The sequence below is a fragment of the Anabrus simplex genome, chromosome 6, assembly GCF_040414725.1.
Source record: "Anabrus simplex isolate iqAnaSimp1 chromosome 6, ASM4041472v1, whole genome shotgun sequence".
NCBI lineage: Eukaryota > Metazoa > Arthropoda > Insecta > Orthoptera > Tettigoniidae > Anabrus > Anabrus simplex.
In genome coordinates, this window is record NC_090270.1 from 331,910,373 (window position 1) to 331,933,346 (window position 22,974).

The 22,974-nt window shown below is 40.9% G+C and overlaps 1 protein-coding gene across 1 annotated transcript in view; it reads left to right on the forward strand.

The window, feature by feature from the left end:
* Positions 1-22,974, forward strand: part of LOC136876542 (juvenile hormone esterase) — a 38,584-nt gene that overhangs the window by 13,847 nt on the left and 1,763 nt on the right. Inside the window, exons 5-9 of the mRNA XM_067150582.2 lie at positions 1,370-1,557; positions 6,872-7,046; positions 11,521-11,699; positions 13,438-13,588; positions 15,223-15,358. Of these exons, the coding sequence (XP_067006683.2) occupies positions 1,370-1,557; positions 6,872-7,046; positions 11,521-11,699; positions 13,438-13,588; positions 15,223-15,358 (829 nt within the window). The remainder of the gene's footprint in view (positions 1-1,369; positions 1,558-6,871; positions 7,047-11,520; positions 11,700-13,437; positions 13,589-15,222; positions 15,359-22,974) is intronic.

A 22,974-nucleotide genomic window follows, 5' to 3' on the forward strand; every position in this document is an offset into this window, starting at 1 on the left:
CCCTCCATTTTAGCTATTTGTTGGAATTAAGCAGAAACTGGGCGTTTCCCAGCATATTTAGCCTTATTTTAGGGAATATAAATGCATACTTTATCTCTTTTTTATTGGTTTGGTCATTTTAGTTGTTAAAGCTCGTATGGAAAATGTACTGTACTTCGAATGTGAAGTCAGGTGTTGCATGTGTAAATGTGTTTGTGGAACTGTGACGAAATTTGAAGCTCTAGTCTCAAAGCTGAATAGTTGACGCTCATTGCATCTCGTCTGAGTCTACATCGCTATTTTATAATAACTTCGTTTAGAGTAAGACTTACGTCCACTGGAATCTCATCATTTTTAATAGAGAAGGAAACACAACGAGGACTTATATTCTTAGCACTTGTGGCTCGTGACCACTTCAGGTAGCGCCTAAATTACCTCTCTCCCCTGACTTTTCTTTAAAATTTCAACAGAGACAATTTTCAATGCTTGATGGTTACATTGACAGTGATAGAGCTGGCATCAAGAAAGTTTTAAGTTAAGGAATTCGCTAAAGAGTTCGGGGAGAAATGCTTCTCTACCGAAGGAAAATCCGCAAAGTGTGCGAAGTGCATTAATGCGTTTTAATGTCCATCAGCATAACGACACTGATTGACACAAACATTCTGAGATGAATGGGGAACAAGAGTTATTTACTTCCTCCTTCTATATTTTGTATCAATTAAATATTTTGTTCTACGGTAACCGTTGGCGTAATCTTAATTCCGATAATGGGATTTGAAAGTGGAATAATAGGGGAATTCCTAAGATAAAAATAGAAAATTATATTTCTTTTGTAAAAAAATCGCAACATTTCGGATTTTAGACTTCACTTACTTAAGCTAGTAACAACTGTACACTACCCTGTACAACGGTTATGCGATGAGATTTGCATAAACATTAGGGGTACGACCTATAGGACTCCTAGAATGTATGTTGCTCTTGATTCATCATGGAAGAACGGGTTGCACGACACCTCCTACAAGACAAATGAGTTTGCATTCTAACCTATTGCTGCCTAAAAGTCCGATGTCTAGCTCATGAGTCCCCTTAACCGCCTGCCTTACTCCAAACTTAATCCTAAATACGAACTCGTTCACGCTAATAACTAAAACAGTCTTAGCTCGTAAAGTACCGATCATAGCAAAATATTTTCATGGGAACTTTTGTGTGTCTTTCTTTCTTCCTTTTTTGGTGTGTTCTATCCATTCCTCATTACTTCCCACAAGTTTGGGAACCCGCTGCATTTAGCCTCTTCATATGCATAAAAAGAATTGTCAATGTTTCTACTGTTCAGCACAATTCTTGAACGTGAATATATATGTGAATATAACATTATTTTTTTATCTTACAGGTCTTTTCCACCGTGCCATGGCCATGAGCGGGTCGCCACTCGTAGAAATGGTGGCAGGAAGACCAGAGGATCAAGCTAGGAAACAAGCTACTTTACTAAACTGTACAGCAGAGCCTGTAGAGGAAATGGTCAACTGTCTACGGCAAAAGGAGGCTAGAGATTTTATAGGGACATTCTTAAGTTTCAGAGTAAGTATTAAGGAAGAGTTACGTATATTTTATATTTTGAAACGTAAGCAGCACAATAAGGGAATATGAACTCTGGTAAGAAATCAAACTAGGACGACAGCTGATATAATTCTACAGTGATCACAACTTATAAGGAATACTCCATTCACTTGAAACTGGAATTTCGTGAAGGTGGACAATTATCTACCTTCTAAACTTCTCCCGAAAGTATCAAACACTTTCGTTCTTCGTACACCTATGGTATACAGATATGCCCAACCAAACGGTAAGCTAAATTTAAGTTAATGAGTTCATACCACGTAAATAGGATTCTACTCCTTTTTAATCTGTAATAATCCTGAAAAACTTCTATTTACCGCCACTTTGGTGTTAAGTACGATCATTGCCATTACGCCCGCTTCGTCGTTGGCTGTCTGAATAGGATTACAAATTAACTTATTATCCTTTATCCCCTTGGTAACCAATATAAAAGTCATTATATGAACCGAAGCATCATTGAAATGCTTCCTAGCACAAACTCTTGCCTCAGCTATGCTACTCCTCCCCAGCATTCTCATATTTAAATTTTCAAGTAATTGTTTCGTTAGAGAATCTAGAATCTTTCGAACTGTAATCCGTTCAGCAATGTTATTAAAATGGGAGCCATCCCCTTTCATTTTTGATTCACGGGAACGATGGAAGGATTAAGATGAAAAAATTGTTTAATTCTAAAAACCTTACAAAAATTGCCCCACTAATACTGCTGGCTTACATTCTTCAAATAAACATTTTATTAGAATAATCATTATCGCCTAATATCTAATTGGGCCATTAGGTGGCGTAAATCTAAATTACTTTAAACGTAAATTCATACTCTACTCTTCAATCAACTATGTTGGGTGAATAATCTCAGCAATAGTTGTTGGGGAAATTATGTAAGAACTTTATCGTTTACACCTGAAGCGGTGAGCTTCTCATAAATCTAACAGTTTTGACCCAAAGTGATATTTAGGGCCGTTTTCGAGCGTTAAAATTTGGTGTGGTCTGCTTTGAGTTCGGTGTGTGGTCAAGTGGTTGTGTCCCATTTGCGACCAGTCCAATTCAAGACAAAAAACAAAAATGCAAAGACTAGTTCGTGTCACATCTGCGATCACTGCAAAATTATCAGCAGCCTATCGGGGTTTTTCCACGTCTATGCAGCAGGGGGACTGCCAATTAGAGAGTACTCCAGATAACCGTACGACAAGGGTAGTCCAGGGATTCTCCCAACCTGCCCCCACTCTCTTGAACTATCTATATTTTTCAACATATTTATTCCAGCTGTAGACATCCATCGTTGATGTAGCTTCGTTGTTATACGCGTGCTTACTTACGACGTGGACTTCATTGAGACGAATAGAGACAAGCCTTGTGCTTTATGTCACAGATACTCTTACAGAAATCTACGGCAAAGTCAAGAACGTTTAGTGACATGGGTAAGTTTAAAACAGAAGAAATCGCAGTGTAAATGAAGACCAATGCACCGAGCTTGATAGCTGCAGTCGCTTAAGTGCAGCTAGTATCCAGTATTCGGGAGATAATAGGTTCGAACCCCACTGTCGGCAGCCCTGAAAATGGTTTTCCGTGGTTTCCCATTTTCACACCAGGCAAATACTGGGGCTGTACCTTAATTAAGATCACGGCCGCTTCCTTCTCACTCCTAGCCTGTGTCGGTGCAACGTAAAAAAAACAACTAGCAAAAAAAAGACTAATGTGTCGGAACGATAGAGTGGTGAGAATGATCGATCACCAGTGCGTTCCTGACGAGGCGAACGTGGATGTAAAGAAAGCTATATTTCGAGTGAAGAAACGATCCCATGAAGACAACAGTGAGACTGTTCCTCAGGTATTTGATGAAGAAATTCAACCTTTACTAAACATGGATTACGAATTCGTTACAAGGACGCCGAAATTCTACAATTAAAAGGAGGGTTCAGCATATTGGTAAGACTACACTATACAAGGAAAATGAAGACGTCAGACTGTGTGTAGGAATGTGTGTTACATTTGCTCTTCACAAGCCCGAAAATGTTTAAGAAGGCTGCACCGGAACAGAAACCATGCTCACGGAGTGCAAAAAGAGCAAGAATTTACGAGGAGGGTATTCCTTGTGAGGAAATCGGTGGAAGCAATGGAAAGGAGATTTTCAGAAGCAAAAAGTCTTTCTTCATGGATGGAATATTCAAAACCTGCAGTAGTTATTTTAAGCAAATCTATGTCATACATGAAGACCTTGGCAGCACAGAAATTAAACATATGTTGCATCAGTCGTCTTTGCTCTCCTTCCAGAGAGGGAGAAATTTACGAATAATACGATTGCTTCTATGAGAAGTACCTGATTGGAAGCCTGAGGACGGTATATACCAACTTTGAAACGTCAGTCATATCAGTCTTACAGACCGTGTTTCCCTCAGTTAATTTCCGCGGGTGATTGTCTTTTTCGGAGTGTCTCTTGACGAAGTTTCAGCATATTTTTAATACAAGGAAAATGAAAATATCAAACTTGTGTACGAATAGTGCTGAATTTAATCTTTTCAAGCCTGAAACAGTTGAAGAAGGCTAGCTATACATCCACGGGCATGCACCACATGTAGAAACAATTGTCGAATTCCTTGACTACATCGTGGACCAATGGCTACAAAATTCTCAAGTGCTGCCTGAGTTATGGAACTGCTATCGGCGACGTCATAGGAGGAATAATTCAATGGAAGGGTGAAATCATAAACTGAATTGTAAGATTATAAGACCACACCCCAGAATGAACGACCTCATAAAGTGCTTAAAGTCTGAAGCTGAGAAGTCTGATAATGGGATTCTGAGGATGGACTTGAATTTAGGAGTGAAAAGAAAAGAAAGGTGTATAGGGAGTTGGATGGAAGAATAGCAGGTACAAAGAAGATTCTGATGTTGGAAAGTCTCTTACGACGATGTCTTAAGTTTTGAAACTTGACTAATGCCAAAAGGGCTACAGAATGTATCAAGAAAAGAAAAGAAGATCTTAAGAAAAGAAAAAAAGAAAAATTATGATTTGACAAGGCAGTTAATATTGCTGCATCTGAGTACGGTTACCTGTGCAGGTCCATGGCGTCCGTGGGTCACTTGACGCCCCTGTCTTGAAGCTGGTGAGAGGCGAGCAAAGAATAACCTAAAACTGTCGAGGTACTTATTTATTAAGAAGGCATGCAGTTTCTGTCTGAAGCTAACAATGGACCATTTCGCACTATCATTAGAGAATTATTATTTCTAAACATATTTCAATTCTAGGCATTTTCCTAGGATAAACTTCTCGACTTCTATACATTTAAACGGAGTGTAGAGACAAAATTGCCATTTTAAAAGGTGAAAGTAGGCTGAATAGCCGCGCGTGTTAACGTGCTACGGTCATGGAGCTAAGCTCTGCATTCGGGAGACGAGCAAGTTCGAAACCCACCGCCGGCTGTCCTCAGAATGATTTTTTGTGGTTTCACATTTTAACCTCCATGCAAATACCGTGACAGTTTCTTTTCGTAGGCCACAGCCAATTTCTATAGGCCCGAAAATGTTCCAAATTTTTGGGAGTCTTGGATAGCTCTACGGAACTAACTAAAAACACATTTCGAAAATCACTTCCGGCCTGAATGCAGTTCCGGGAGAACAGTCTAAAATAGCTTGTTTCTTTACTTGTTTTCTTTTAAATTAAAATCCTAATTCTTTCATAATTATGTCTGTAATGTGTTCCTTGGTTCAATACCCTCATGCATGTACACCGAATGTAGTTATAAGGGCTTAACTGAAACTCTCCAATGACCCACGTTAGCGCTTGTAGTGGTAGAGAAAGGCAAACTGCTAATCTAATCGACCGGATAACGATGATTAAGAAAAGGATTGTAATTTTTAGGAATAAATGTATATTCTCAAACTTTATTATATTTTATTTACCTAAATTTCGTAGATCATATCCCTAGGATGTTTTCAACATTAGGTTGCTTGTCGGAAGGGCTAGACCTGTAGATTTTTTAGTCAACTTTTTATGATGTTAAGTGGCATATTAGACACGTTATTTTAAATAGCTATGGATTGCAAATGTCTCTAATTTCAGCTCGTATTTAGTTCCAAGAACGTATGGTATCAGGTATGAATGAGTTATGAGGAGGGCCCGGATATTTTGAATATGCAATTGCATATTTTCAAAGTTAGTGCATATTTTGAACGTTAATGCATATACGGATATATTTTTTTCTCTTATGTGTGATCGATTATCCAAGATTTATGAACTAAACGAAAAATCTAATGAACTTTAATCAAGTGAAAGATGTGAGTTACAAGTTGCTTTACGTCGCACCGACACAGTTAGGTATTATGGCGACGATGGGAGAGAAAAGTGCTAGGAGTAGGAAGGAAGCGACCTTGGCCTTAATTAAGGTACAGCCCCAGCATTTGCTTGCTGTGAAAATGGGAAACCACGAAAAACCATCTTCAGGGCTGCCGACAGTGGGGTTCGGACCCACTATCTCCCGAATACCGGATACTGGCCGCACTTAAGCGACTGCAGCTATCGAGCTCGGTGGGATGTAAGTTAGTTAAGTGTTGATGATAGTCATACTGCGTGTGTTCGTGAAGCAAAGTGCGCATTTAAATCACCTGAAACGATATATATAGATATCAGTTTCATACATGTGCATTATTCGTCACTTCCTTACGCGATCAAGGGGACAAGAAACCCGCGGTACACCCCTATACGGATCCCTTCACTTAATTCAAAACAACATTACTTCTTTAAATGGTGTCCCTGGTGAAACTGGATAAAAAAACTCAGTGCGGTGTGGACTCAAACCCAGGACCGAAGAAGATTCAATCCATAAGCAACTACATAAGTTGAATCAGGCAGTCTTTGCCAGAAGAATGTTCCGAACAGTCATTGCCAGTGTACAAGTATTGCCCAGTTACGTCCGTCGACGTAGAACGATCATTTTCAGTGTATACCACAATTCTGTCCGACAACAGAAAGTCAGTGACACCTGAAAACATTGAATAACTGTTAATAATCATTTTGTAAGGAATAAAACTTGTTTACCAATTTAACACTGAGTTAAAATTAAATAATGCGTTTGGTAAGTGTATTTTGTTTTATTTTTAGTGCATATTTTCGTGCATATTTCCAACATTTTCAGTGCATATGTGCATGCATATTTTTGGAGTTTTTAGTGCATATGAATCCGGGCCCCAGTTATGAGCTACTGTAATCAATGGGAATTGTCAAGTGGGGTCGTGTTGATGTCAACAACTTTCAGAGTTCTCCTTCCTTATCTCTTGACAGGAATTTGCTAATGACCCAATGCTGGTGTTTGGACCCGTGGTTGAGCCTGATCTCGGAGATGGTACTGAACGGTTTCTCACAGCAGATCCTCAGGAACTTCTATTAGCTGGAAATTTCACCAAAGTTCCTTTGATGATCGGACACACAACAATGGAGTTCCATTGGAAAGGTTTACGTAAGTAGCTTACTTTTAGTATTCTTATGGGTAATTAATTTGAGCTCTTTAGCACACTCCCTTGCTCAATCGTTCCCAAATATTTTATCTGGCGCTTCCCCGTTTGTAAACTCTGGGAATTCCATTCCTCACCTCCACCCCTACCATACCGATATTACAAATATACCAGGTGGCTTCCTAGCCCTGTACTTTATACTTATACGTGTCCCGCATCCACTGACGATGAATGGCATGCCTAATAGTTAGTTTGCAAAGGAGCGCTACAACGTACTCTATTCCGGATTTGAAACAAATAGCGGTCATTTTACTACAGAGGTTTTGTAATGGGTTGCTTTTGTAACCACGCCAAAGATGCAGAAAATAAAGTTTAATAACTCAGGTACAGATATTTCACTCAACCAAAAAGTTGCTCGTATGTGCCTTGAACGATCCATTAGCTATTAAGTGCAACTCTGTTCGGAGAACTGCGCCTACAGGAGGTTGGCAGGCGGTTGTTGGGAACTCTTGCGCAAACTGTCTCCAAGCTTCGGCCGCATTCCAACCAGATTCTCCATTGATAAAAATTGTGTCTGTGCATTCATCGTTGCTCAATATGGCAGCTATTGTCGATATGTTGACAGCAGCTGTAGTGTTATTTTACCAAATACCAGCCTACCACTGAGCGTTCAAAAACGAGACTTACTAACGCAAGTGGGCGAATTTACGGGTAGCGCTGGGGAACATGCGGCGAACTGCCATCCGCTTGTTACCTTTTCATATTCTGACGTAAATAACCTGCAGGCAGTATTACCCCTGTGAAAACCCGTAGTTAGGCATCCCATTCATCACTAGTGCATGCGGGACACTTATAAGTAGAAAGCACGGCGCTCGAGGGTCATCTGGTACTTTTCCTCAAAAACACTTATTTTTTTAGAATACAGCCGACTATCGATTATCCGAGCTAACGTGGACTAGGACTACCTCGGATGAAACGGGAGGTTTCGGCTTAAAGTCGTACTACCACATCGAAGGTTTCCTGCGGAACAAGGAAGGAAAGTGATAGGATTGGAATGGTAATGGCCGTGGACCTTAATTAACCTCGGCGATTTGAAAATGGGAAACCACCGAAAAACAATCTTCAAGGCTGCCGACGGTGGGATTCAAACTATCTCCCGAAAGCAAGCTCATCGCTACACGACACAACCCTCATGGCTAACTCGCACGGTAAAATGGATGGTTACAGTGGAAAACTATGTTCTGATTAGAAACTAGACAAACTCTTTACTCATTGAACAAAACAGAAAGGACAACTCAGGTTAATTTGAACTCTCATGTTTTCTTTTTCCACTCAGCTGATCGTCAGCCGACATAGTGATCACCAGAGCCCGAATTTTACGGCAGGAATAGGTTAGAAAGCAAAATTACTGAAGCGGGTAACAAATACATTGCTCAACAACTATGCTATGAGGCTTGCATAGCCATTAGGCGCACGGCCCATCAAAACCCTAGAATTTATGTTTATTCTTCCTACGTTACGGGAGGACGGGCTAGACGACACTTCCTAATAACCAAATTACTTAGCGTTCTCACCTATTACAGATTGAACAATCTCAGGTCAGCTGATTACAACACTGACAAATCAGGCCGCTAACCAGCAACTGGATAGCGGCTAGTGACAAGTGACAACCAATGGTATCGAAGCGTTGCGCGATCAGTCTGATACCGATCATGAGACAGTGGTCAGAGTGGAGCCGACAAACGACTGTATTCTTTGGTGCCGATAGAACGAGGATCATTATTATTCTTAAATTTTTATCAGATAACACGGAACCTCGGTTAGTCGAGACTTCGATAACCGACACTTTTCTATAATCTACAATAAGTGAGATGAATTTAAAATTAACATTTTAACAAAAACTAGGATATGTGCCTGAAACAAGAATGGTGATAGAAATATATAAAAATAATCATACATCAACAACATTTCAATGCCAGGCTGCCTGAAGGGAAGTTTAAATAAACACGTAACTAATTTAATATAATTGTGTCCACTCATTAATTTCTTCTTCTTCCTAGCGTGCCTGTCCGCCTAAGACGTTGGCGATCAACATGGCTATTCTGACTTTTTCCACTGCAATTTGGAACAGTTCTGCAGATGTTTTGCTGAACCAGGTTTTAAGGTTGTCGAGCCAGTATATTCTTCCTCGCCCAGGAGATCTTTTTCCTTCTATTTTTTCCTGCAGGATAAGTTGTAGCAGCTCATATATTTTCTGATTCCTCATGAGTGTCCAAAATATTGTAGTTTACGACACTTGATGGTGTTGATCAGCTCTGGTCTCTTGTTAGCTTGGCGTAGAACCACAACGTTTGTAACTTTCTGAGTCCATGGTATTCTCAAAATTCTTCTGTATAGCCAGAGTTCAAGATCTTCCAGTCTAACAGTGGTGGCTTTTGTAATGGTCCACGTTTCCACACCATAAAGGAAAATCGAAAACACATAGCACCTAAGGAGCTGCATTTTGGTATCCACGGTCAGGTCGTGATTCTTGAAGTTTGAGCTCACTGAGTTGAAAACACTCCTCGCTTTTCCAATGCGACACTTTATCTCTTGCGAATTGTCCCATGCTTCCTTAATGATGGTACCCAGGTACGGATACTGTGAAACTCTCTCTGTACTTGCTCCATCGAGGAACAGATTCACGCCTCGGATGTTCTTCTTACTGATGATCATCAATTTTGTTTTATTAGTGTTGATGTACAGACCATATCTCTTGCTTGTTTCAGGAATTTTGTTCATCAACTTCTGTAGTCCTTCCATCGTATCTGCAAAGACAACGTGTCACGTGCGTAGCGCAAATTGTTGAGTTTGACACCATTCACTGAAATTCCTTCCTCCACATCATATAGGGCTTCATTAAATACGTGCTCAGAATAAAGGTTGAGGAGTATCAATGATATTATACATCTTTGCCTGAACCTTCGGCGTATTCTCACTTGCTAAGATTGGTCTTGATCTATTTTCATGACTGCAGATTGGTTCCAGTACAGTATAAATTTGCTATTATTGTTAGATCTTTCCCATCAATTCCTGTTTTCTTGAGTACGTCTATCATGTGTTCATGAATCACACGATCAAACGCCTTTTGACAATCAATGAGGCATGCAAATACATAACAGTTGATATTCCTACATCTTCGGAACAGTACCTGTACACTAAATATTGTTTCTCTAGTGCCAACTCATTAATTTACTTGAACAATTTCAAAAACAAGAATTAGCCTTTAGCAATTGCACCAGTATATACGTACACACTCACGAACAAAAATGGAAAAGACATGCTGAAAGAATGTGGATACCGAAACAAGAGCGCACTCTCTCCTAGACGTCCAATTAAAACATGGACCGAGGCCGTAACAGCCCACATGCTCTGATAATTAAACTATTCATTTCTCTATTTCTTAGGTCATACGTTTCATTCTTTTGAGCAACTTCTCTGAAACCCCTTGTAAATCTCTTATGCCCTCGAGTTTGGGAGCCACTGTTATAGCTCACAACTTTACCCCATCCTATGACAGCCAAATATATGGTCCATTGTGTGGTCTGTATTGGACAGTACGCAGTTCAGACATACGCGTTTTTTCACGGCATCCTGTTTCATAGCTGTGTCGCAAAGACTTCTAGTATTCTAGCGGGACGCGATAGGTGAGTGCCATCGTCACTGGCTTCTTACCAATATACAAGATAATGCCTGAAATATTTTTTGAAACAAAATGCCACATCCTCATGTCTTGGATTTAGACTTCAGGTAATACTAGAATCCCGTGGATAAGATCTTGATGTTAACAGTCACTTGAAACTGAAGTTAGATAGTTAATTAGTGAGTGAGTGAGTGAGTGAGTGAGTGAGTGACTTAGTCAGTCAGTCAGTTAGTTAGTTAGTTAGTTAGTTAGTTGTATCTGCTTCCCTATAAAATATGTCATAGGTTTGACTGTTCTACAACAGAATTAAGAAGTTCGTCGGTAAACGAAAATTTTCAACTTGCGACGAATTTCAAATTTTGTCCACAAACTATTCCTAATAATTGCTACCATCAAGGGCTCCATATTGGGAATATGATTTGATGACCACGGGGCCCCTGTTCTCATTTACATTCGCCAAGCTCCTTACTCCCATCTATCCTATCCGACTTTGCTTGGTCAACTTTTATTCATTTAGGACCCCAACAGGCTTAGGAAGTCTTTCAGTTTCACACCATTGTGGCCCTTTCCATTGTTTGACCGGTGCCCTCATTCTACTTGGGGTAGGACATTTTCAATTCTCCCTTTCATCACTGTTATATTCCCCACATCCTGAGAGCTGATGGGATCAGTATCCCTTTACAGCTAGACTAGCAACTTCACAGCTTGAAATTAGGTTATCTCGCCACCGAATCCCACCAAATTTTATCATTCATACGTTCCACTTTACCGATATATGTAGTTCATTTTGTTTACAGAAATTCTCCAAAACAGTAATTGGACGGAGGAGATGAACAGCGACTTTGAAAGGATAGCACCGATTTCTTTCTTGTATGAACGAGGAACTGAAAAATCTCGTCGCATCACAGCGGGTCTCCGAAAGTATTATTTGAAAGATCAGCCAATTACGAACGCATCAGCGACAGGACTTGGACAAGTAAGTACAGAAATCAATTTTCAGTTTGGAAAAGATCTGAAACTCATAACTCTATTCTCCATTACCGCACATCTTTTAAATACGTTTGTGGCTCTCCGTAAATACTCAACCGTTGTAGCCCTCATAACATGTTCTTCATTTTATATAGAACAACATTAAGTATTATTATTATATGAACTTTTACAATGACGAATCATAATTTAATAGTGATCAGTTTAGGTCTCACAGTGTAGTTCTCTTAAATACACTGACTGACAGAGCAAATGCAACACCAAGAAGGAGTGGTTCGAAAGGGATGGAAGTTGGGGAAAAAACAGAGACGGCACGGACGAATAATTGATGTTTATTTCAAACCGATATGCAGGTTACACAATGCGCACGGCATCGACTCAGTAGGATGTAGGACCACCGCGAGCGGCGATGCACGCAGAAACACGTCGAGGTACAGAGTCAATAAGAGTGCGGATGGTGTCCTGAGGGATGGTTCTCCATTCTCTGTCAACCATTTGCCACAGTTGGTCGTCCGTACGAGTATGGGGCAGAGTTTGCAAACGGCGTCCAATGAGATCCCACACGTGTTCGATTGGTGAGAGATCCGGAGAGTACGCTGGCCACAGAAGCATCTGTACACCTCGTAGAGCCTGTTGGGAGATGCGAGCAGTGTGTGGGCGGGCATTATCCTGCTGAAACAGAGCATTGGGCAGCCCCTGAAGGTACGGGAGTGCCACCGGCCGCAGCACATGCTGCACGTAGCGGTGGGCATTTAACGTGCCTTGAATACGCACTAGAGGTGACGTGGAATCATACGCAATAGCGCCCCAAACCATGATGCCGCGTTGTCTAGCGGTAGGGCGCTCCACAGTTACTGCCGGATTTGACCTTTCTCCACGCCGACGCCACACTCGTCTGCGGTGACTATCACTGACAGAACAGAAGCGTGACTCATCGGAGAACACGACGTTCCGCCATTTCCTCATCCAAGTCGCTCTAGCCCGGCACCATGCCAGGCGTGCACGTCTATGCTGTGGAGTCAATGGTAGTCTTCTGAGCGGACGCCGGGTGTGCAGGCCTCCTTCAACCAATCGACGGGAAATTGTTCTGGTCGATATTGGAACAGCCAGGGTGTCTTGCACATGCTGAAGAATGGCGGTTGACGTGGCGTGCGGGGCTGCCACCGCTTGGCGGCGGATGCGCCGATCCTCGCGTGCTGACATCACTCGGGCTGCGCCTGGACCCCTCGCACGTGCCACATGTCCCTGCGCCAACCATCTTCGCCACAGGCGCTGCACCGTGGACACATCCCTATGGGTATCGGCTGCGATTTGACGAAGTGACCAACCTGCCCTTCTCAGCCCGATCACCATACCCCTCGTAAAGTCGTCTGTCTGCTGGAAATGCCTCCGTTGACGGCGGCCTGGCATTCTTAGCTATACACGTGTCCTGTGACACACGACAACACGTTCTACAATGACTGTCGGCTGAGAAATCACGGTACGAAGTGGGCCATTCGCCAACGCCGTGTCCCATTTATCGTTCGCTACATGCGCAGCACAGCGGCGCATTTCACATCATGAGCATACCTCAGTGACGTCAGTCTACCCTGCAATTGGCATAAAGTTCTGACCACTCCTTCTTGGTGTTGCATTTGCTCTGTCAGTCAGTGTACATTCTTTAATAAAAGGAATGAATTTTGATTTGTCCTTCAGCTAGTCAGTATACTGTGTGTTTCTACTTTCAGCTGTACTCAGACTCCATCATTATTTTCCCAGTACATCGAGCTGCTAAGCTAATCTCTGCTAAGAATACTGCTCCAGTTTATTTCTACAAGTTCTCGTACGCAGGGAGATACAGCTACGTCTACGATCCTCTAGACTCGCAAAGAACGTATGGTAAGTTCATAATTGAATCGTTAACTGATGAAACCAAATAAGTCACATTTTGCGATTTTCTATTTTTCATAGAAAGTTATGCCTGGATCTTTAGTGGATCATCCAGAACTGAAATAGTAATAACAATAACAATAACAATAATAATAATAATAATAATAATAAGTAATATTAATAATAATACCGGATAATAATGACCAAATAGCAAAAATTATTCAACAGAAATAAGCCCGACAAAATAACCTAATCTATTGTACTACAGCATATTGGAAAAACAAGCCCCAATCAGTCTTGAAAAGTGAAAAGTACAGACTTTACTGGGACAGAAGTATCATCACTAATAAAACTATTACCTGCAATAGACCAATAGATAAAAACAAGAAAATCTGCTTCATAATTGACATAGACTGCCCTAACCCTCATAACCTGCAATCAACATATACAGAGAAGATATCCAAGTACACAGGTCTGGCTACAGAAATAAAAACCATGTGGAAACTCAACAATGGTATCATCATTCCAGTAATGATTAGATGTAATGGTATTATACCAATGATACTACACAGAAACATTGAAGCACATTATCTCCACCCTCTCACCTGCAGAGAATTACGAAAAGCAGCAATCCTGGCCACTTGCCATATAGTAAAGAAGTTTATTGGCATGAACCTCCCACCATATATAGAGGAATAATGAAAATCGTCAACTAATAATTCTGACTATTTATGTATTGAAAATATCCTCGAAATAGCTGTCAAATTTATTTGTCAACACTGTAAGTATACTTCCTCGTCAGGAAGTCGAAAAATTTAAGAAACGAGATTTGCACTTCCAGAGGTGCACATGGCCCTGAGGTTCACTCAGCCTACACTAAAAATGAGTACCAGGTTAATTCCTGGGGGCAAAGGCGGCCTGGAGTAGAGCTAACCACTCTACCCCATGAAGTGCCGAGGTTACGGATAGTGGAAGCCTTTACCTCCCACTCCTCCAAAGGCCTTCTTGACCTGTACGGAGATGACTTCGCCTGGTTTTGTAAGTATATACCAGCATCTATGGAGCGTATGTGCGTATAGTACTTCTTCCATGTACATTGTACCGAAGAAGCACATAAACCCAATTGTAAAATAGTGAGTGATAGATAATAATAATAATAATAATAATAATAATAATAATAATAATAATAATAATAATAATAATAATAATAATAATAATTCTGACGTAAATAACCCGGAGGCAATAATACCCCTGTAAAAATTAATTATTAGACATCCCGTTCATCATTAGTGCAGCGGGACATGTATAAATAGAAAGTATGGCGCTAGTGGGCCACCTAGTATACATCGAGTGATCCTTGAACGATATCAGTTTTATTATTAATGGCGTCGCCTATATGAATTGTGGGTCCTTAACTGATCATAATGTGTTTATCTTAATATTACTGAAATAAAAATGAATTGAACATAACTTAGCATTAAATAAAATATGTTACGAAATAGGATGGAAGTGCTTCACGCATTTGTTTCGATATTCCTGTCAAGCCTTAAGCATCTCAACTAATATGTTAGACTTCACCTTCGGCCTTTGTAACGTAAATAACCATTACATCTATTCCACTAAGAGACTGTGATCTACTCTAGGTGTTGTTCATCACGATGACCTGCTCTACCTGTTCTACAACCCAACTGGGTCCTTCAAGTTGTTTACTCCACAAGATGAGGAATTCCCGACCATGAAGAAGATGATCAAGATATGGAGTAACTTCATGAAAGAAGGGCAAGTATATCTTTTAAATAATGGATTGTGGAAAATGGATTTATTTATTTATTTATTTATTTATTTATTTATTTATTTATTTATTTATTTATTTATTTATTTATTTATTTATTTATTTATTTATTTATTTATTTACTTACTTATGTTTCCAAATTTGACCAACTTTGGACCGCGTAGAACTTAAGACTCCTTGGCCTTTCTTTTCTCTCTTCCCAGAACCTCTTCATTATCTCCTCTTCGGAAATGATCCGTTTGAGTCTCCTTTTTTAGTGGTTTCTCTTCAAATGATTTTAGGTCGACTCTTCACCTGAACTCTCTTTTACTGTGGATCATTATAGTGTAATTCCAACTTCTTCCGCAACCCTCTTGGCCTCTTTTACCCACTTGTGGATGGCTTTTAATCCCATGATGTGTTTGAAGATAATTTTTTTCATTCGTTTGTCATCCATTCCTACTTGGTGTCCGGATAATTTCAGCCTTTTTTTCCGCACTGTGTCTGTGATCTTTTCAGTGTACTTGTAGAGCTCCTCCTTTCTCCTGTACTTCCAAGTCCCATTAGGAGTCTTCTGTGGTCCCAGAATCTTCCTCTCAATCTTCCTTTCCTTCTTCTCCAGTTCTTACAGCTCCCCCTTTTTAAATTTAAAATCAGGCACTCTGAACCGTACAATCCTTCTGGTTTCATAACTGTGTTATAATGTAGGATATTGTCCGTTTGTTTTACCTGTCAGTGGCGTATGCTGGGATCAAGACGTGCGCTACCACTAGACTTAGGTTACCCCTTTTTGATAGTTGGTTTAGTGAACGTCAAGCCTTAAATATTTTGAGCCAACTGAGCAGTCTCCTGTGTTGCCAAGGCTGCTTCACAAGCTACTGCCCTGGCCTCTGATACTGTCAATACTCAACCCCAGTCAGTGGAGATGGTAGACTAAGGTTTAACAAGTTAAAGTCCGGCTTTGTGGCTAAATGGATAGAATGCTTGCCTTTGGTGCGATGGCCCCGGTTCAATTTTCAGAATCAAACTCCTCATACTGTTAATTCCCCTGGCTTGGGGACTGGGTGTTTATGACGTCTTCGCCATTAATTGTATCCTCATTAGGTCACCACCTATCCTATACACATGGCATACACCATTACTTTTTTTACATTGTTATGCCCTACTCAGGAGCACGGTTGAATCAGCTTGGCTGATGTGTTGGCCTTCTTCTCCTCCCAAAATCTCTTCATCCTCTCGCTGAGCTTCTTCCTTCGTTCTTCTGTCCAAGTTATAGTAGCTCTGGTGTTGGGTTTGTCTTCAAAGTGGTGATTGTCGATTTTGGTTCGGAATTTACATCTGTCCTGTACAATGTCTTGCTAGATGTTGATTTCCTGGAGATCTGTTCCAATTTCACGAAGCCAGCTGTTCTTGATTTTAGATGAAAAGGCCAGGTTGAGTTTTCTTTCAGTTAGACTGTTACAGTTCATTCTAATAATATGTCCATAAAATTTCAATAAAATTGTTGAATTTTACAGCGGTCGCACCCATTGTTCCTTAATTAGCTTCCTCAGGAGATCAGTGGTGGTGTCCGACCCATCATCACGGGTTCGATTCCAATCAACAAAAGAGAACACTAAACCTGAAATATTGCATTTCATTTTACCAGATCTACCTATAAAAAGAAAACTATATTGCTCCCATAACAACAGCCCTGCAGTGTCTTCCTACAGGGATGTAGAAGTAAACGGGAGTGAAATACCAACACTCTGTTATCTATATAATTAAGCCAGAAGTATGAGGTGAGGAAGTATATACGATGAGTAACGCATGGTTGATAGTTAGCAGTGGCGATCTGACGGACACGTCCTATCCCCCGGTCCCCACTCCTATCTGATATACAGCACGAGCCGCGTCGCCACCACCATATCTCAACATCTCAATCCTTCCTACTTATCGCGAAATACTGGAATTATTGCAGCAAACAACATGTTGAAAACAACTAAGTTGTAACAAGCAATTGTACCACCACTAGGTAAGGGATTTAGGACCACATCAGGTCGGAGGTCCCACCATACAATTCCACTGTCGCCGCTCTAGAAGGTAGCAAACGAGTTCGGATTCGGGTGAGTCGAGGGGAGAGGGACGAGAGTCTGGGCTGCGATATCACTCTCCGATGCTTTGCTCTCAGGAATACGTGCAATGTTTATCTCACTGCTTTCAAGTCTTGCAAATGGAACAATGTGTCAGATGCTTACATGATAATATGCTTTAGACCTCCATCATTCTCAACTGAAGTTTGGGCTTCATTGATAACCTTGGTAGCCCTCAGTATACGCCACTGATACCTGGTGTGTGTTAGCTTGTAGGAGATTTCTAATTTTCTGGTTCTCGCCTTGTTTCCTTTTTTATCCAGCCTTTGGAGCCATTCACCTAGTTGTTGTTGTTATTATTTATTTATTTATTTATTTATTTATTTATTTATATATTTATTTATTTATTTATTTATTTATTTATTACCCACCGGCATCGCCCGGAATCAATTTCGAATAACACAACATTAGTTCTTTTGCTCCTGATGTATGCACGTAGCTCAGTGCGATATTTATAAGGTCCGTCTGCCCGCCTGCCTGTTACCTCCTTCCTTTCTTATAATGCGATATTTATATCATTCTTACGTTTTCATTAAACTCTTAACATAAAGTCCCGAGTATACATGGTAATATCGCCTTCTGAAAAGTGCAAATATACACGTTTCTTTTTGTTTCTTAATATCCGAAGCAGATGTTAATGACATTTTTCTTTTAGGTTCTTATCTTTGACAATAGATGTCTCTCACTTAAATGCCAGTGAATCACTCCGACTCAGCCGGCCCATTCTGGCGGTTTTTCTTATTTATTAGTTTCGAACTGTACCTTGTGCAGTCTATGAAAATGGAGAGTGACGAGGAGTTCAATATTAAATTTAGTGAGTTTCATAGTTCTGAAGATGTATATAAGGATAGTTCGGCAGAAGATCCTTGTTTCACGGCATTTCACTGAGCCAGAAACATATAAAAATGCCTTTCTTCTTCAATATTTAGTGTCACGATCTCTTACTTGTCGACTATTTAGTGGTGAAATGTTTTTTATTTATTTCAAAAGCCAGTTTAAAATGCAATATTTAAATAATATCACGAAAATACTCAAGATTTTCAAATCGAGACTTTGCCAAGGAGCCGGATTTATCGTCCACCCTGGCAACCACCATTTTATTATCCTGGAGAAAGACGAGATGTGGGACGGTCAAGATACAGATGGAGACAACAATTTCACTGCATTCCCTTGGTGATCACTCTCAGTGTTCACGAAATGTCAGTCTTAATCGAACTTCAATGTAATTTGTAGACTTCGGATTTCTAGGCAATAAGTTCACAGGTTTGAATACAAACTTATTTGGTTAGGAGGAAGTGTCATGCAACCCGCTCTTCCAAAAAGTTACAAGAGTAACACACATTCTAGGGGTGCTGATAGCATATCTACTCATAAATCCGGACTCGAGTAATAATTACTCATGTCTCTTGCCGATCGCTTACTGGTGTACCAAGCTGCCGCTTTCAAAATGATTTACCACACCAAGGGAGTTCGCTTTTAACTGACATGGAACGAACCTCATTTGATCAGTGCAGAGACTCTGTCTTCATTCGTTGCCCATGGTCCATGTTAAGTGCCCTTTGATCATTTTGAAAACTCTGACGATGACCACCTTTTAAAACGTACCTCCTTTAGATCACCTTCCTATTCAAAATCAGATGCCGTTCGTACCTTCAGAAGATAAAATTTCCAGCCTACTCCTAAGGACAAGCTTTTCAGTTAGTAGTTAATATTACACTTGCAAGTTAGATGTTATATGGCCCTTGAAACTATATCACCAACACATTGCTTTTCCGATCTAGAAGTGGGATGGGTTTCTCGTTATTGCTGAGATTACAGATAGTAAAGGGCCCTTCCACCCATAACCCGCAAATTTCGCTGTTGAACATTGAGTTCCGATGGGCGAAGTGACACTGCCGACTGCTTCGAAACATTAGATAGGGCACAGCGAAATGCTTCGAAGCAGTGTGTCGATACGGGCGCACTTTCGTCTCGGACTGCTAAAGTAACAGTGTTCCTATAAGCAGTACCTGGACAGTGTTCCGCGATGGTGTGGTAAAACGCAATTCAATGAATAAACTGTTCTACGTTCTGATAACAATAAAATATGAGCTTTATGAACTACAGTAGTCCGCCTCTGTGGTGTAGTGGTTAGCGTGATTAGCTGCCACCCCCGGAGGCCCGGGTTCGATTCCCGGCTCTGCCACGAAATTTGAAAAGTGGTACGAGGGCTGGAACGGGGTCCACTCAGCCTCGGGAGGTCAACTGAGTAGAGGTGGGTTCGATTCCCACCTCAGCCATCCTGGAACTGGTTTTCCGTGGTTTCCCACTTCTCCTCCAGGCGAATGCCGGGATGGTACCTAACTTAAGGCCACGGCCGATTCCTTCCCTCTTCCTTGCCTATCCCTTCCAATCTTCCCATCCCTCCACAAGGCCCCTGTTCAGCATAGCAGGTGAGGCCGCCTGGGCGAGGTACTGGTCATACTCCACAGTTGTATCCCCCGACCAAGAGTCTGAAGCTCCAGGACACTGCCCTTGAGGCGGTAGAGGTGGGATCCCTCGTTAAGTCCGAGGGAAAAACCGAACCTGGAGGGTAAACAGATGATGATGATGAACTACAGTATTTAATGAGCAAATGTACAAAACACAGTATGATAAATGGATGATGTACAGTATAATAGTACCAATATACAGGGTTATTCACCTAAGATGTTACACGGAAATAACGTCTAAACCATTAAAGATATCGGTATTCTGTTTTCATATTCGTAAATAATACCCAGGGGCTTATAAAATAATGTGCTACTTATTCTCATGGGGTGATTAATAACCCAGATATTGATACTAACTCCATATTTTTAAATGGAACGGCACAAATACATACAACTGGCTTGAATGTTAAACTGCGTACAGGTTCAAATATGCAAGTATTTTCAAAATCGAACAGTTACTTTTTGAGATATCAATAAAAACCGCATTTGGGTTTTAAGTACTGAATTAGACAGCGTGCTATCGGCCAAGGATGTATTGGCACGCAAGTTGTTTTCTGGCATCGATTCCAGCCACAGAACGGATACCAGGCATATAATGTAAACTATCGTGCACAGTCACATACCCTGGGTGTGCAACGTTACTGTCTGACTGGCGAACACACACCGGGGAAGGGAGATTAAAGTTATTTTTGTTTCCTTTTGAAATTCCTGAGTAACAGGTTGCGCTCAGTTTGGCGTTTTTATCCACGAATGGGAATGGGAAGGATTTGGAAAGGACGTCGGCCGTGGCCTATTTCAAAGGTACCAACGTATTTATTTTATTCCTTATAAAAACATCAACCCTTCCTGTCCTGTCATGAGTTCGCCTGTCAAACACACTTTGCAAACCCATCACATGTGTGCGATATGCATATGCATGCCTGGGATCCATTCTGTGGCTGAAATCACACCCAGGAAACTGCTTGCACGTCAATATTTCCTTGCCCGACTGCACGCCGTCTGATGCGGCATGCAAAACCGCGCATGCTGTTCTTATTGATATCTCAAAAAGTAACTGCCCGATTTTGAAAATACTTACATATTTGAACTTGTAATGCAGTTGAACGTTTAGGCCAGCTGTATGAATTTGTGCGATTCCATTTAAAAATATCGAGTTAGTAGCAATATCTAGGTTATTAATGAACCCATGAGAATAAGTAGCACATTATTTTACAAGCCCCTGGGTATCATTTACGAATATGAAAACAGAATACCGATATCATTAATGGTTTAGATATTATTTCCGTTAATATCGTAGGTGAATAACCCTGTACAGTAATAAAATGCGTTTGCTTCTTCATAAAGCGCTTACGATGATAGTAAAAGGGGTCAGTCAGTTTTACAGTAAAAAAACACTAAAACAGTAACAAATTTGAATAATTATAACATGATTAATGGAATTTAAGGAGTTCAAAATAGGTATTCTATGCACTATAACAAAAGTAATCTCAACCAGTTACATAAACATAGTAAAATAGTAGTCTAAGTAAATAAACTAACTTGAATTATTATACATTGAGTAATGGAATCTAAGAAGGGTTCGCAATCAGAATTTTACGTACATTAACAAACAACTTAAACAAGTTACGAAAGCATAGTAAGATAGTTAACAACGTGGAGTGTTTCCGTTGAGGTGAGAAGATAAACGAAGCACCGTTCCTGTTTCGGAGCCTCGATGTAGCTGACATGTACGGAACGACTGGAGTTTCTGTTCAAGCGACACGGCACACGAAGCAATCTCACTGCTTCGAAACAGTGAAGCGTTGTGTCGAAGCATCGAGACAGCTGATTGCGCCGGCTCAGTGTTTCGAAGCGTATACACACTAGCCAACTCGGTCCGACTCGTTGGCTGAATGGTCAGCGTACTGGCCTTCGGTTCAGAGGGCCCCGGGTTCGATTACTGGCCGGGTCGTGGATTTTAATCCCTTCTGATTTATTCTTCTGGCTCGGGGACCGGGTGTATATGTCCGTCCCAACAGTCTCCTCATCATGTTCAGACAACATGCGATGCAGTTCGAACCCGCGACCCCACAGGTGTGAGAAAAAGCGGTAGGAAAAGAAGAAGAAGAAGAAGAAGACGCACTAGCCAACTCTAGTTCAGTGGTATAAGCAGCGCCACCATTGGTCTGTGGCTGACTTGAGGCAGCTTTAGGCGTGGCCAATGCCAGGTGAACGAAGCATATCATCATGTACAGTGAAGTTTGGCGAAGGTGGAGGTGACAGTGTGGAGGTGTTTGTCATGAAATGGACTTGGTCCTCTCGTTATACTGAACAGCACGTTGAAGGCGAAAGCTTTATAAGAACATACTGACTAGCTGCATGTTGTCTACTGTACAAGATCAGTTCGAAGATTATCACTGAGTATTTCAGTCTGATAATGTTCGCTGCTACAGGGTAACTAGACGTCCTACATTTCGACTGTATGTCCGGAAAAAGCTCCAATAATTCTTGCTTTAACATTTTTAATGAAGGTTTTTAGTACATGTTTAGAAAAAACTAAAATTGCGAATTTGACAAGTTAAGGGAAATTGGCAACTTTTTCAAAAATGTGACAAATTATGGGCGGTACTCTGAATTTCTGAAGATTCCGAAGTTTTTAATAATAATGTTATTGGCTTTACTTCCCACTAACTACTTTTGACGGTTTTCGGAGACGCCGAGGTGCCGTAAGTTTGTCCCGCAGGAGAATTTTTGCGTGCCGGTGAATGTACCGACACGAGGCTGACGTATTTCAGCACCTTCAAATACCACCGGACTGAGTCAGGATCAAACCTGCCAAGTTGGAGTCAGAAGGCCAGCGCTTCAACCGTTTGAGCCACTCAGCCCGGCTTCGCGAAGTGTTTATTTTTAGTATCAGACTTAATAATATTGAAGAAAGGTCGTTTACTTTAATGTCTTCCTGATGGACTGGTGATCGTATCACTTAAACATTGTACCAGAGAAGGTTGTTATTTGTGAAGTACGATTTTGATCGCACATAAA